Genomic DNA, 14639 nt, shown 5'->3' with positions numbered 1-14639 from the left:
TTTTGTTAGGATCAAGATTTTTCCAGCACAGTGATAAGATAAAATCAAAATTATTCAATAATCCAGTTTTATCCAATAAACTTGCAGTTTAACACTCTTAGAAAAAGTCACAAATAACACACTCAGATTCTGTACCTCTTTTGTCAGATTATACACCAGTTTGTAGAGAAGAGGGGTGCAGTCAACTCTTAGTGTGTAGTTACCTGAAAATGAAACAAAGACATGAAAATTGTCCCTTAATGCACTAAAGGCATTATCTTTTTAATGGATTAAACCCTTCAGTCCTTTCTTAGAGAATGTCCTTGACTCCAAGGCAAGATCTTGCCTCAGAATATATACAAGAATAGACTACCTGGTCACACTGTATAAACTACTGCTACTACACAACGATGCATTGTCTATAATACATACACAGTAAAGTATTGAAGTCTTTCCGTAGTTCTAAAATATGCCCCAATGTCCCTCATTAACCATAAGCCCTTGTCACTCATACTCCCCTCGAAGCTTGTGTTAAACAGAAGGCACTGCTAACATCCTAGTTTTTGTAGGATGTCAAAAATCAAGTTGGTGCATCCAGGAACAATACAGGAGAAAAGACATATTCCCTGAAAGACAGAATCATAGAATCATTAAGGTTGGAAGGGACCTTAAAGATCATCAAGTTCCAACCCCCCTGCCTTGAGCAGGGAACCCTACCACTAGACCAGGTTGCACAAAACCTCATCCAACCTGGCCTTAAAAACCTCCAGGGATGGGGCATCAACAACGTCCCTAGGCAACCTGTTCCAGCTCCTCACAACCCTTATAGTGAAGAATTTCCTTCTAATATCTAACCTACATCTCCCCTCTCTCAGTTTAAAACCATTACCCCTTGTCCTATCACTGTCTTCTCTGATGAAAAGCCCCTCCCCAGCTTTCCTGTAGGTCCCTTTCAAGTACTGGAAGGTGATATAAGGTCTTCCCAGAGCCTTCTCTTCTCTAGGCTGACCAGCCCAAACTCCCTCAGCCTGTCTTCATAGCAGAGGTGCTCCAGCACTTTGATCATCTTGGTGGCCCTTCTCTGGACCCTCTCCAACAGGTCTATACCTTTCTTGTGCTGAGGGCCCCAGAACTGTACACAGTATTCCAGGTGCAGTCTCACCAGAGCAGAGCAGAGGGGCAAAATCACCTCTCTAGCCCTGCTGGCCACACTACTTTTGATGCAGCCCAGGATGCAGTTGCTCTCTGGGCTCCAGCACACACTGGCGACTCATGTCAAACTTCTCATCAACTACCACCTCCAAGTCCTCTCCTCAGGACTGCTCTCCAGCCATTCTCCCCCCAGCCTGTATTTTTGCCTGGGGTTGTACCGACCCAGGTGCAGGACCCTGCAGTTGGCCCTGTTGAACTTCATGAAGTTGGCACTAGCCCACCTCTCCAGCCTATCAAGGTCCCTCTGGAGATGTTCTAAAAAGTCTTTCAGTGCAGCTGCTGCTACTCTTATCACAGAGAGGATTTTTTTCAATGTTTTTCCAAACTGTATCCTAAAGACAGATCATCTTCTGAGTAAGAGGCTTGCAAGCTATTTCACAGAATCACAGAATCTTAGGGGTTGGAAAGGACCTTGAAAATCATCTAGCCCAACCCCCCTGCCAGAGCAGGATCACCTAGAGCACATCACACAGGAACGTGTCCAGGCGGGTTTTGAATGTCTCCAGAGAAGGAGACTCCACAGCCTCTCTGGGCAGCCTGTTCCAGGGCTCTCTCACTCTCATAATAAAAAAGGTTTTCCTCCTGTTTATGTGGAAACTCCTATGCTCCAGCTTGCACCCGTTGCCCCTTGTCCTATCATTGGACATCACAGAGATGTCACCAAAATGCTCAAAAGGATTACCAGGTATTCTTTTCATAGCTAAAGGACAATGAATAGAAATAATTTGCTGTCCAAAATGTGGCATAGAAAGTGTCCAATTCTGGAGCCCTAAACATAAGAAGGACCTAGAGCTCCTGCAGAACATCCAGAGGAGGGCCACAAAGATGACCTGAAGTCTGGGGCACCTCTCCTGGGAAGACAGGCTGTGACAGCTGAGGTTTTTCAGCCTGGAGAAGAGAAGGCTCCAGGGGGATCTCGTAGTGCCCTTCCAGTACCTGAAGGGGCTCCAGGAAAGCTGAGCAGAGACTTTGTACAAGGACTTGTAGTCAGAGGACAAGGGGTAATAGATGAAATCTGGAAGAGGGGAGAATTAAATTAGACATTAGGAGGAAATTCTTTAGTGTGGGCATGGTGAGATACAGGAACAGGTTGCCCAGGGATGTTGTGGAAGTCCCATCCCTGGAAGTGTTCAAGGGCAGGTTGGATGGGGCTCTAAGTAAACTGATCTAGTGGGAGGTACCCTGGCCCAAGCAAAGGGCTGGAACTAAATGATCTTTAAGTTCTCTTCCAACTCAAACCTTTATATGATTCTATGATGATTTTATGATAGACAAAACAATCAGCAAAGTACATGGATACTATGGCACTACAGGTGATTTTAATGAACAGTTCAGTGAAGGTTGTCCAAGACACTTAAAACAGTGCAGTGAATATAGAATTATTTTCCTTATTACATATTTCTTTTCCAGTGGCTTTACTTTCACATTTTCTTTAATGCATAAAGCACGAGACGTGTTTGAATAATCAAGATTTGGAAGGAAATTGCTAAGGCAGCAGCATGTTGGCTGCAAACCACTAAAAATACGTGTTACAATCCATGCTGAGAATATGAAGCAGTTGCAAAGCTATTATTTCACTCGTGAGATCTTCTAGGTGTGAAATTCTGCTCTACTTTTTACACAGCATGTAGGCTGCATAATTGAAGGACCAGCTCTAACCTTCCCTATACACCAGCTCCAACATAGCATTTGGAAACTGGGTTTTCTTTCCAATCCTTTTGTGACAGACAAAGCTTTCAGCTGACAGAAATAAAAGTTCTTAAATGTAACTGTTGATACCCATTTTATTCACACACAATAAGCCTAAATAAGTTGGGTTTAACATGAGAAGAGCAATGCTCTAAATAACTGAGGTTATGAGGCAGGACAGCTTCACAAGACTCTCCTGACTATAATTTCAGCACAGATGACAACAAATCAAGTCCTTCTGTAATAAAACCCAGTGTAACTTAAGAATAATTTGGTTATTTAGGTCATAGTGTTGGACCCAAATTTCAAAGTCCAGTTTCTAAGCAGCATCCCTGTATGGCAGATTCTTCTCATAACCTGAAGGCACAGTAAATTGGATAATGGTGGATCAGGTTTTTTTAAACACTCTTCAGTGCTTATTTTTCTAGAAGAGCCCTTCCATACTATATATGTAACCCCCTTCATATTCTCCCTGCCCATAGCAATGAACAAAGGTGACCACACTGGCACAAAGCACCAAAATGGGTCCCATTTCCACAAAACACATGCCTAAGGTCTTGACACAAATTGTCTTAAGATCTTAATAAATTATTGTCCCAAATTATTATAATTTCACAGGGAAAGGAGCCAGATCTGCAAGCAGAATAAGGAGCAGTCTGTCCTAGATTAAAACTTTAATTGTAAATTAAAGCTAGTGCATTTAAGAGAGACTTTAACATTCAGACCACTCAGTTCATTAGCACAGAATACTAAATTCCTCTAGAGAAGACAATCTGGACTCCAGACATGTGGGCTGCAGCTGATGGATGGCACTATTTGCAACAGGAGAGCAACATGAGAATTTAAATTGTTCTCTCTCTCCACTTAATTCTGTATTTGCTAAACTTATTCTGAACATCACATTATCTATGTTATATTTGCCAGTTCTGAGTGCAATAAATAATACACAGTGAACTATTAAAATTGTCATTTATGAAGTAAAATGAGTTTAAGAATAAAATCCAAACCTTCTATAGAAGAATCTGTGTTGATGTAAGCAACTGCCCGTTCCTGGAGGACTCTGGAGTTTTCCTAGGGTTGTAAAATTGTAATTATTGATTTAAATTAGTGAGATTTATCAAGAGCATGTGATGTGCATTGTTTTTTACAGCATTAGCTTTAAAAAATCAGTCAGGGTAAGAAGCACTGTGTACTTCACTACCTAAGTTCTTGTTTGAAGATGGGTCAATGATTTGAGCATATTAAATTCACTCCTGCTTTCTGGAACTTAATTTGTTGTGGGAAACATTCTCAAAACACAGGTGCCACCTGCTGTATCCCACAGGAGTAAAATGGAATTGGAGAATTACTGAACAGCATTGTAAACAGGGTAAATTAGGGTTATACATGTGTTTTAACTCTGTACTTGCAGGGCTTTTTGAACATGTAACATGCAACTGTGAGGTCAGCCAGAATTCCTGCACACCTTTATCCCTAGTTATGCCTGTGAGCTCGCTCTACTGCACTTAATTTTAACATTGGGTAAACCAAATATTGCTGTTGATTCTACATTCTCCCACTTCAAAAAGTGTGAGTCAAAGCACTGACACTGCCTATTAAATTAATTTCACTGACTGTTTGGAGTCAACCAAGCATTGTTTTCATGCTAAATATGTACACACACGTGTTTAATTTTTTGAAAACTGATAATTATGTTTGAAATTGGTATTCAAATCAGTCAGTGGTATTTTACTGAGTCTTGGCTTTGTCATAGATATTCTAATTAGGTTAGTAATTGTTACTTGATTCATTCAATTTACAATCCAACTAATAATTGTTAAGTTATGTGAACTAAGAATGGAATTGGTAATTGATAATTTCCTAACAAAACTAGTATCTTCAAAACAAACAGTAGAGGAGATTGTGCAAAAGAATATGAAGGGAGACAGCAAGCCTGCATATGCATACATGAGGCCTTGCATATATGCAAAGTCATGTTTGCAACATAAAGGAATTCCTCTTTTTATAAGCAAAGGAGATTGTCTATGTAACAAAAAGACATTGCCATAGCTGCAGAGTCTTTTTGTTACACAGAAGATGGTGAATATCATGGGTTAATTTTCCTCAGGATTCAGTAGATGACAGATCTGGCAGCTGCAGAAAACATGAGTGTAAGCTGTGAGGAATGTCTCTAGAGAAACTGAATCTAATTTAGGTGTCAAAGAGGAGGAATGCACCAAGATAAAACAAGAAAACAATAATATATAAAAACACTGAGGCTCAAATATGAATTGTGCTCATAGCTTTCTAATCTAGTTCAGCTGTCATTTCATGGAATAATGGATGATAGATTACTAGATATTAAATTATTAAACAAAAAACATGACAGAACAGCAGTGGCAATATGTGAACAAATCCAACATAAAACCCCCTAATTTATTCACGAGTTGCCCAAGAGAAATTGATCCTTTAAGTACCATTCTTTCATATCCTTCATAGTTAAAACAATTGTGTATTTTTTCTTGACTGCATCTAAATATGTGCCCAGATACATAGACAAAGCAATCACAAATTAAGTTTTCTATATACAGTATACTTTTGTTATCTGGAGTTCAGGTGGGAGGAAACTTTAATGCCAAGTTTTTAAAATCTCTCAGTAAATTATTTTAAAGATAATTTGAATTATGTTTTCTTCATCTACTGTCCCATAAACCAAAGTAAGATGCAGACAGTCTACTGCAATTGGAATCCAAACTGTTGATGGGAGAAAGAATTAGTGGAAATATAAAGGAATGGAAATCTCAGCTTTGTTAATAGAAGAATGGTGGAATCCTCCTGATGTTTGGGACCATATTTCTAGTTTTGTTACGTCCTCTGATGTGTCATTTTGGTATGTAATTTTGTGGTTTACTGAAATACATGCCAGTAAACTGAACCAAAAAGATTCAGATATTTAACTTTATAGACTTTAAAAGCATGATCTGGACTTAAGTTTGTAGCAACTACAGAATTTCTCAAATAGAAAGTTAGAAAATAAACCAATTTAAGTTATATAAAATACTATCATTCAGTTAATTGAAGGGATAGATTTCCAGTGAGGCCCTCATATAGACATCACTGAGGGACATGAGCTTTGAATCAAGGTAGATTTTTAAATCTTAGAAGAGTAAGTGTACTTATGTTGTAAGATTTTAGGTAAGTAATTTGTATCATTATATGAAGGCCTCACTGCACCTGAAGGAGTCTTTTGTGCTCCAATTTTACCTTGAAGCTATTGATTGCAGTCTAGGAACAGATGCCACTAGGTACAGCAACTGCCTGCAACAGGCCTTCAAATTTTGCCTTCTTTACACTATTTTGTATTTACCTCAGCCCATTCTGTGGAACCCAATAATCCAAATTCTTCTGCATCCCAGCTAGCAAAGATGATAGTTCTCTTAGGTCTCCAACCTGCAATCACATGGTTGAAAATTAAAGTTAGAAAGTCTAGTGAAAGATCACCACAGTTAATTGAAATCACTTTTAAAAAATAGCAATTCATTGATACAGTAGTTGGAAAATCCTCTCTAAATTCCTTAGAGAAACATATTATTGCAGAGACATTTCTTCTTAATGTAGTATTTTCATTCCATACAACTAAGAGGGTACTATCTCTGTAAGGAGAGATGTGAGGGAATAAATTCAGCCAATTAAGATGCAATGCTACATATGCACCTCTTCAACGAATTTACATCTTCCATAGGGAGAAACACAACTTTCTGTAGAGGTAAAAAGTTAAATAAGTGTATGGGAACATTCAACTAAGTCCCTAAAAGCTCATGTTTTCCATATCCATCATTTTGTGTCCGTAATTAGTAAGTTACCTTCCAGCTTCATTTTACCAAAACTCCGTACAACCTCTTGCAGAACAGCTGCACCTGTAGTTGGATCGATACCACCAAACACCCAAGAGTCTCTATGACCTCCTAAAATAATATATCTGTCTGGAAAAAAATACAAAATGTCAGTCTTAAAGCACAAATGCATTTAGGTTATCTGTATTTCCCTTTATTGCATCCCTTCTTTTGTCAAATGAAATAAATGTATTAAAAGTTTTTTAAGGTAACCTGCAAACATTCACTTACTCTATTGAAGTATAAGAATGAAGACAAGAAATATTTTATACATATTTTTCCACTTTAAAGTCTTCCCTGTATATGGCCTGCTACTAAGCATCAAGAACAGTATGTTGAGGTCTTAAACCATCACTAATTTTCTGTACTTTGCATTGTGTTAATTTTTGAGAAGGCAAAATGTACAAATGATGTAAAGGGAATCTTACTGTAAAATGAGAGGATTATAAAAAAATTCTCTGACAGGTATCATTCTAGCATTCTCATTCAACTGAATTCTTGGGAACGCCAATGAGAAAAAGTGTGATGGGAGGGACAGAACTACTAAAGGTTTCTCTGATACCTCATTATCAGGCTATCTAAAATTTGAAGCTTCTTGCAAAGTGAGAACAATTTCACCAAACACAACACAATAAAGACATTAAAGTCCTCAGGCACTGATGCTCACCTGGTTCCACTGCTCCTCTGAGGGTCCCAATGACGTTGTAAATTCGTGTTATTTTATTGTTTGTATGAACATGCATTCTGAGTTTTCTGAAATGAAAAGCAGCATGGAGTCACTATGTCTGACTGAGAAGGCAACAAAAAGTCAACATAAGTTCAGCACTGATCTGACCTGTCATGCTGTATCAGTGACCCATTTTTTATTTGAGGTTAACCTGCTGACAGAAAAGTGCCTTAGAAGAAACCCTATGAAGTGGCTAATCTATAAACTTCCAAGCATTTACAGAATTCATTGAATTGCTATTTATAGCAGTCAATTTGATAATTATGTATAAGAGTAATAGACTAAAAATCATATACAGTAATTAAAAATACATCTACATGTATTACAATATTAAAGTATATAATATTAAAATTATATAGTGGATATGCATATGTTTATAAAGAATATACTTTGGTTTTAGCATAATTTGGTTTGGTAGCACAATTCCATGTAATCAGATAGAATCTGGAAAGAAGATAATCAGAAATATTAATCCAGGAATAAACTGAAATCAGCAGATCTAATTTGTCAGTAAAACCACTTGTGAAATTTTATAAAAATGAAATACAGTTATTAGAAGAGCTAAAAGTAATGTATTATTCAGTCCTTCCTAACCTGTAGAAGAAACATCAAACAATGCTTTTTTCTGTGTGTCTGGCAAAACCCTAAAACCCTAAAAGGTTCACATGTGAAGTTCTCTTCAGCAGCAAATCTGCATAGCTGTCAAAATCAAAACCTCCTTCAGGATGGGTAATGGATCTTTGCCCAGAAAATAGTTGGCACCAGTGCCTTGATTAGGCCTTTATTTGCACACTTTCCATGTACAACTGACTTTCTACATTGACTCAAAATGTTCACTTTGATATGGAGATGCTAAGAGAGAGGCATATGTAGGATTAGCCCATATTTTTTAGAAAAACTGTACCTCTACAAGTAGGAAGACATTTAAAAATTCATTAAAAACTATTTTCCATGTGTATGTTTTGTGTATGAATCATATTTTCTTTCCTCACTGTTGCTCTTTAAGACATTCCAGACAGCACAATAAACATGTCAGATAGGTTTCCTTATTTGTTTTCCTCCTTTATTTATTTTCAGCTAGTGTTAAAGAAGAAGAAAAAAGAATAATAATGAAGGAAGTCTTTATAAAGTTGTATATTCAGACAGACTCTTGTTTTGCCAGAGGTAGAGCAGTGATGATATATCATTTTTACACACTCGTCATTGCTCTCTGCTCCTTGTAGCATAAAAGTGTATGTAAACTAAAACTATTTTTATGTTACCTATTCCTAAAGAGAAGTGATCTTTAGCTTTATCTAGATTATCAGTAATAAACAAGAAGGGATGCTATGACAGTCCCTGACAGTAAAATCCTTGTCTGTTATCCATTTGTCTATTAGAGCTGCATACATGTAAACCACAAACATATTATTCCTAATTCAACTGGTCAAAGGCCAGTTCCTCCCAAAAAAATCAGTAATTACATGTACTTTGTGCTCTTCCATCCTCTTACTGTCCAGGGCTTTCAAGAGTGGGGCCTGCCATCTCTGGGAAGCAGTGGATGGACTCCCATATAATTTCCACACTTTGTAGCTCTAAGTTCACAGAAATCCTGGGAGGCTTCCAGTGGACAAGGGAAAAATGCATAGAAGAGAACTACTGAATTGTTGGATCACTACATGCTGGTTGTCCTGTTGTGACCTTGGTCATCGAAACAGAAAGACCAAAGCTTGAAGAGAGAAGGAAGTTTAGGGTTAATTCAATAGTATTAAAAAATGTCTACATACAACTATATAGCCATTTTTAAAAGGACCAATGTCCTGATTTGTTCTGTGACAACCAGTGAAACAATGCCTGAACCCTAAAGTAAGGCTGAAATTTGGAATGACAGGGCTGAACCTGTACACTCTGCATCTGTCTATCCATTGACACTGAGCAAAACCATAGTTTTTTTATTGTTCCTTTGCAAATTATGATAATCACGAAGTGCTGCCTATTCAGAAGGAAGGAAATTTCTCCAGAATATCTCTAGATGTGTTGCTTCACCATGTTTCTCTTGCTGAGATTGTTTTTCAGTATTTTATAAATAGGCAAGTGTTGAAACAGACCTTGTAGAAAAGTTTCCTGCAAATCCTGGCCCTATGTTGTAAGATACATTGAGACTTCCCTTCCAGCTGCTGTCTGGAGCTGCAGGTCCTCCCATTTCACTGTTAAATGAAAACCAAGAGAAATGTAGTTGACCAGTAGGCTAAACCTTTAAGTTCCCACAATGATTACTGTACCTAAAACAAGGTAGGTTTACAAATTCCTTAAAAACATATGCCAAAACCAGACTGCTTTGAATTCTCTGTATTTTCTGAAGCACATACTGCTACAAAAGAGCAATAACCATAAGTCACAGTATAGAATTACAGACTCATAGAATGCCAGGTTGGAAGGAACCTCAAGAATCATCTGGTCCAACCTTTTTAGTTAATACTATAGTTTATATGTGATGGCTCAGCACCCTGTCAAGCTGAGAATTAAAACTGTCAAATCTACCACTTCCCTTGGGAGACTATTCCAAGGTTTGACTGCCCTCATGGTGAAAAATTCACTTCTTGTGTCCAATTGGAATTTCCCCAAGAGCAACGTGTGCCCATGACCCCTTGTCTTTCCATGTGACTCCTTGTAAATAGGAAGTGTCCATCCTCTTGGCAGCCGCCCCTTAAGTACTGGAACATGGTAATAAGGTCTCCCTTGACCCTTCTCTTCTCAAGGCTGAACAAACCCAGTTTTCTCAGCCTCTCCTCATGTGGCAGGTCCTCCAGTCCTCTGACCATCCTTGTGGCTCCCTTTGCCAACTTAATATAAATAAAAATTACTGCACATTTGTGAATACTGACTTCTGGTGAGGAGGATTGATGTATACTCACCGTAATAATACTTCTGCATCATGAAATCCAATGGGATGAACTGGGATTTTGGGAATCCCTACACCTTCATTAACCTTATACCTGAAAGTATATTCTGAGAAACCAGAACAAAAAAAGTTTACAGTGTTCTTAGCAACTTTTGCCAAACTGAAAATACTTTTGAACGGTGCAGTCACACAGTAGCCACAAGCATGCATCATTTTTAAAAATTTACATCTTTTCTTAGATATTGCTTCTTGGAAAGCAAAATGTAATGACAGAGCCACAAAGCCAATATTGCATCTGCTGAGCTGTGGAAGAGAAGTCCCCATATTTGATCCGAGGTTAGATTTCTTGTCCATCCATATTATTATATCTCCTCAAAGCTGACTGGCATAACTAAGCTGGTGTGTGAGGTGAAGTTGTCCCCATGCAACCTGTAGACAAGCTACAGAAGACATCCACAGATGCATTAAACTCTATCAAAGACAGTCAATATCTGGTGGGCCAAGCACACACAATCTATCCTGTTTTTTTCAGTAAGGTGTTGTCCTATGACCTCAACAATGGTCATACAAGCCAGTGAGCTTTCCAGAAGCACCCCTGTGTTGCCAGCCTATTAGCAGACAGGACCGGTAGGCACTTTAGTTCAGACTGAGTCCAGGATGTCCACAGGGACAAGCCAAGCACATGATGTCAAGTTTTGAAAGACTCCAGGCTACTGTTACTTTTAATACAGAAATTTTACTACCTGTACAGAGGATTTTAAATTGTTTTTCTGTTTGGAATTCAGGATCAGCAAGGAAACATACCTCCAAGCAAAACTACTACTCTTTGAAGGTAGACTATAATATAGTTTAAACTGGTTCTCTTGAGAAACACTGATATTTAAAAATGGCTGTAATTTCTCAGCCATTTCCTACTGCTTCACAGCCTGTAAACCTACATGTCCTGCTATTCTAAGAGTTACAAAGCTGAAATCATAGAACAAGATTTTCCTAAAAACTTACTTTCTTTGCCTAACTCAATAACTAGTTGACATGACATACAGGTAGAATTTAGTCTGCAATAGGAAAATTAGCTACTGCTAAAAATAATTTTAAGCAGCTTTTTTCTTTGCATCTGTACTGAAAATAGTTTGATTTCTAGTGCCACAATAAATTCCAGCACCAGTTTATAAAGGACTTGATGGCCCAGGGAACAGATCTTTCTCTCACCTTTTGCAGGATAACCTGGTGTTAGAGGGTCTCCAGCTCCATTCAAATTTAACACATTCCCACGCTGGACTCCTTTGCCTGGAATGTTCCAGCCTTGTGGATAAGCATCTACTCCTGGAGCACAGTAGTCAGCAGGGTCTGAATAAAGTATGATCCCTTGGGCTCCTGATAACATGGCATTTTTAACCTGTGAAATTATGTGCTTTTAAGAAATTATTTTGCTTTTTTTTTAATGCAGTAATAAATATGAATGTTGCAATTTACTTCCATGGAGAGGTAGCTTTAGAAGTTGTATACATGGAAGAGAGGAAATGACCCCAGGCTCAGCAGAAGAACAAACCGCAGTCAAACACAGTCTGTTCATTATTTGTGTCACACCTTTAGTCATAGCTCAAGGATATAAAATAAAAGCACAGGACATAAAACTGAGGCACAAAAACTGTCTGCTATACCCACTGACCAAATACCATACATTTTGTCAGTTGTCTAAAGTCAGAAGAGCTAGTTATTCAGTCTCTGCTCACCAGATTCCTTGCCAAATACTTCTTCAAAATATCACAGTTCTATAGATTAAAAGTATTAAAAGCCTTGGCTCAATAAACTACTCAGTTCCCCAAACCAATCTCTTGCAAGAACTGTCACAGAAGTTTGTAGTTATCTCAGTGTCAGGATATCAATACATTCATCTATTTCTAGTGTTTTAGAAGTTATTCTTAGAATGAAATCACAACAGATACATTGCAGGATTCCTTCTGCTCAAATGCTCCAATTTAGAGCTCCTGCCAGCTCTACCATGAACAGTGTCTGACCCACAGAGAGAAAAATAAAACACAACCCTTACTTTGTTTCCTCTGAAGATTTTCCCATATCTGGCAATGACAATCTTTCCTGTACAGTTAATTCCCATTTCACGTTCCAACTTAAAAAAGTCTTCAGTGCGGCCGTAATTCACGTATATCAGATCTGCCTGGACAGAAAGGAAAGCACTTTCATGGCAACAGGTCACTAAAAAAAAATCAGTCTTTTTTTTCAGAAGTACACAGTTTTATGTACTATGTATGACATAGTTATTTTTATGCATTTCTACAAATGAGAATGAGTACCCATAAACCCAAAATATTTTCACAATACTCTATAGGAGGTCTTGGCTCAAACTTCTGACTTTTTTATATTGCCCTGCACTTAAAGCAGACCTGTCGTATATACTGAAGCTGGAAAACAAACCAATGTACTTTGCTAAACTGACAAAGTTCTGTAGCCATAAAAAAATTGTGGTATTCCTCGTACGCACAAACACTCACGATCACAGAATCCTCATGGTTGGAAAGTGCCTCTGAGATCACTGAGTCCAACTATCAACACAGAAAAAACCGCAAACAAACACAACCAACCACACACTCCACCAGAAAACACCCACAAAAAATCCCTCTACAACCTCAGCCTCTAGAGCATCCCCTGAAATGCCACATTTACATGTTTCTTGACCTCCATGGATGGTAGCTCTACCACCTCCCTGGGCAGCCTGTTCCAGTTACTGACCACTTAGTTTAGATATTCTTCCTAATATTCAATCTGAACTTCCCCTGCCACAACTTCCAGCCATTTCCTCTGGTCCAGTCATTATTTACTTGGGAGAAGAGTCCAACACCCACCTCCCTACAGCCTCCTTTCAGGTAGTTGTAGAGGGTGATGAGGTCTCCCCTCTGCCTTCTCTTCTCCAGGCTGAACAGCCCCAGCTCCCTCAGCCTCTCCTCAGAAAAACTGTTCTCCAGACCCCTTATCAGCCTAGTTGCCCTTCTCTGCACCCTCTCCAGCACCTCAATGTCCTTCCTATCCTGCAGTGCCCAAAACTGCACACAGTGCTCGAGGTGCAGCCTCACCAAGGCTGAGTAGAGGGGCAGGATCATCTGTCTGGTCCTGCTGGCCACACTCTTCCCGATGCAGGCCAGGATGGTGTTGGCCTTCTTGGCCACCTGGGCACACTGCTGGCTCATGTTCAGCTGCTGTCAATCAGCACCCTCAGGTTCCTCTCTTCTGGGCAGCTCTCCAGCCTGTAGTGCTGCCAGGGCTTGTTGTGGCCAAAGTGCAGGACCCAACATTTGGCCTTGTTGAAAGTACTATAAGACATTTACTTAATCCAAAATGTCTTAATAAATTATTTATATATTGCTATTTCTACTTAAGTAAGTCCTTTCTATATGACCCAATAATGTGGAGTAACCTGAGATGTATCCAACATTTTTCATAAAGATAAAAGCTTTTCACTTATTATGGGAATCAGAATTCTAGCACCTTGATAAAGCCTTTTTTTTCATATAAGGAGACTTCTACCCTTCACACGATATGTGGCCTGTATTCTCTTATACTAATGGTAAATTAAAACTACTACAAGAAATATTTTGAGAAGCTGGAACGATCTAACCCAGCAAGGGTTTTGCAAAATATTACTTCAGCTAATAGTACTCTTATATAATTATTTTCTTACCTCTGGCACTCCCTGGGCTGAAAAAGCATTATATGGTGGCAGGATATCAGTAACATTTTCATATCCTGTTGGAGGTGGTTCAAACAATGATGTATTGAAAATCTATCAATAAATAACAGAAGTCTTTGGTCAAAATTCTACCTCCAGGTACAAGTTTGTACACTAAGCTTGCTTATTGCAAACAATAGGCTAGTTACCATAAAGTGTTAGCAAAAACCACAATTCTAACTAGCAAGAACAAGTTCAAACAAAAACCAGTTGGGATACATAGCTGAATTTTTATAACAGAATGCAGATGTGACTGACTATAGAGACATAGATCGCTTGTCATAAGATGCTCATCAGTCACTGCATGAACTTAAGCAAAGAAGTAGCTGAAAATTGCCCAGTGGTGTTGACAATAAAAAGACACAGTTCATCCATGCCACCACAGGTATTTTTTGAGATTACTCCTACGTGTATTATTACTCTTCTCTTCACCTCTTTGCTAGTTACGCTCCAGTTAAATGTGCTGCTTTTTATTGTAACACCCAAGTTGCCTCAAGGTTCATGTACACTCTTTCTCACCTGGAAAGATTCATACCT

The 14639-nt window shown here is 38.6% G+C and overlaps 1 protein-coding gene across 4 annotated transcripts in view; it reads right to left on the bottom strand.

Moving 5' to 3' along the window:
* LOC127385137 (N-acetylated-alpha-linked acidic dipeptidase 2-like) overlaps nucleotides 1-14639 on the bottom strand; it is a 35465-nt gene that overhangs the window by 14395 nt on the left and 6431 nt on the right. For all 4 annotated transcript variants that reach the window (XM_051620563.1, XM_051620572.1, XM_051620583.1 and 1 more), the window contains 10 exons: nucleotides 14055-14156; nucleotides 12411-12536; nucleotides 11570-11756; nucleotides 10374-10467; nucleotides 9567-9665; nucleotides 7420-7505; nucleotides 6723-6842; nucleotides 6227-6309; nucleotides 3888-3951; nucleotides 136-203 (listed from right to left, as the gene is read on the bottom strand). In XM_051620563.1, coding sequence (XP_051476523.1) covers nucleotides 136-203; nucleotides 3888-3951; nucleotides 6227-6309; nucleotides 6723-6842; nucleotides 7420-7505; nucleotides 9567-9665; nucleotides 10374-10467; nucleotides 11570-11756; nucleotides 12411-12536; nucleotides 14055-14156 — 1029 coding nt within the window. The remainder of the gene's footprint in view (nucleotides 1-135; nucleotides 204-3887; nucleotides 3952-6226; nucleotides 6310-6722; nucleotides 6843-7419; nucleotides 7506-9566; nucleotides 9666-10373; nucleotides 10468-11569; nucleotides 11757-12410; nucleotides 12537-14054; nucleotides 14157-14639) is intronic.

Source organism: Apus apus, chromosome 1 (genome assembly GCF_020740795.1).
Source record: "Apus apus isolate bApuApu2 chromosome 1, bApuApu2.pri.cur, whole genome shotgun sequence".
NCBI lineage: Eukaryota > Metazoa > Chordata > Aves > Apodiformes > Apodidae > Apus > Apus apus.
Note: the sequence above shows the minus strand (reverse complement) of the source record. Positions and strands in the feature narration are given on the sequence as shown.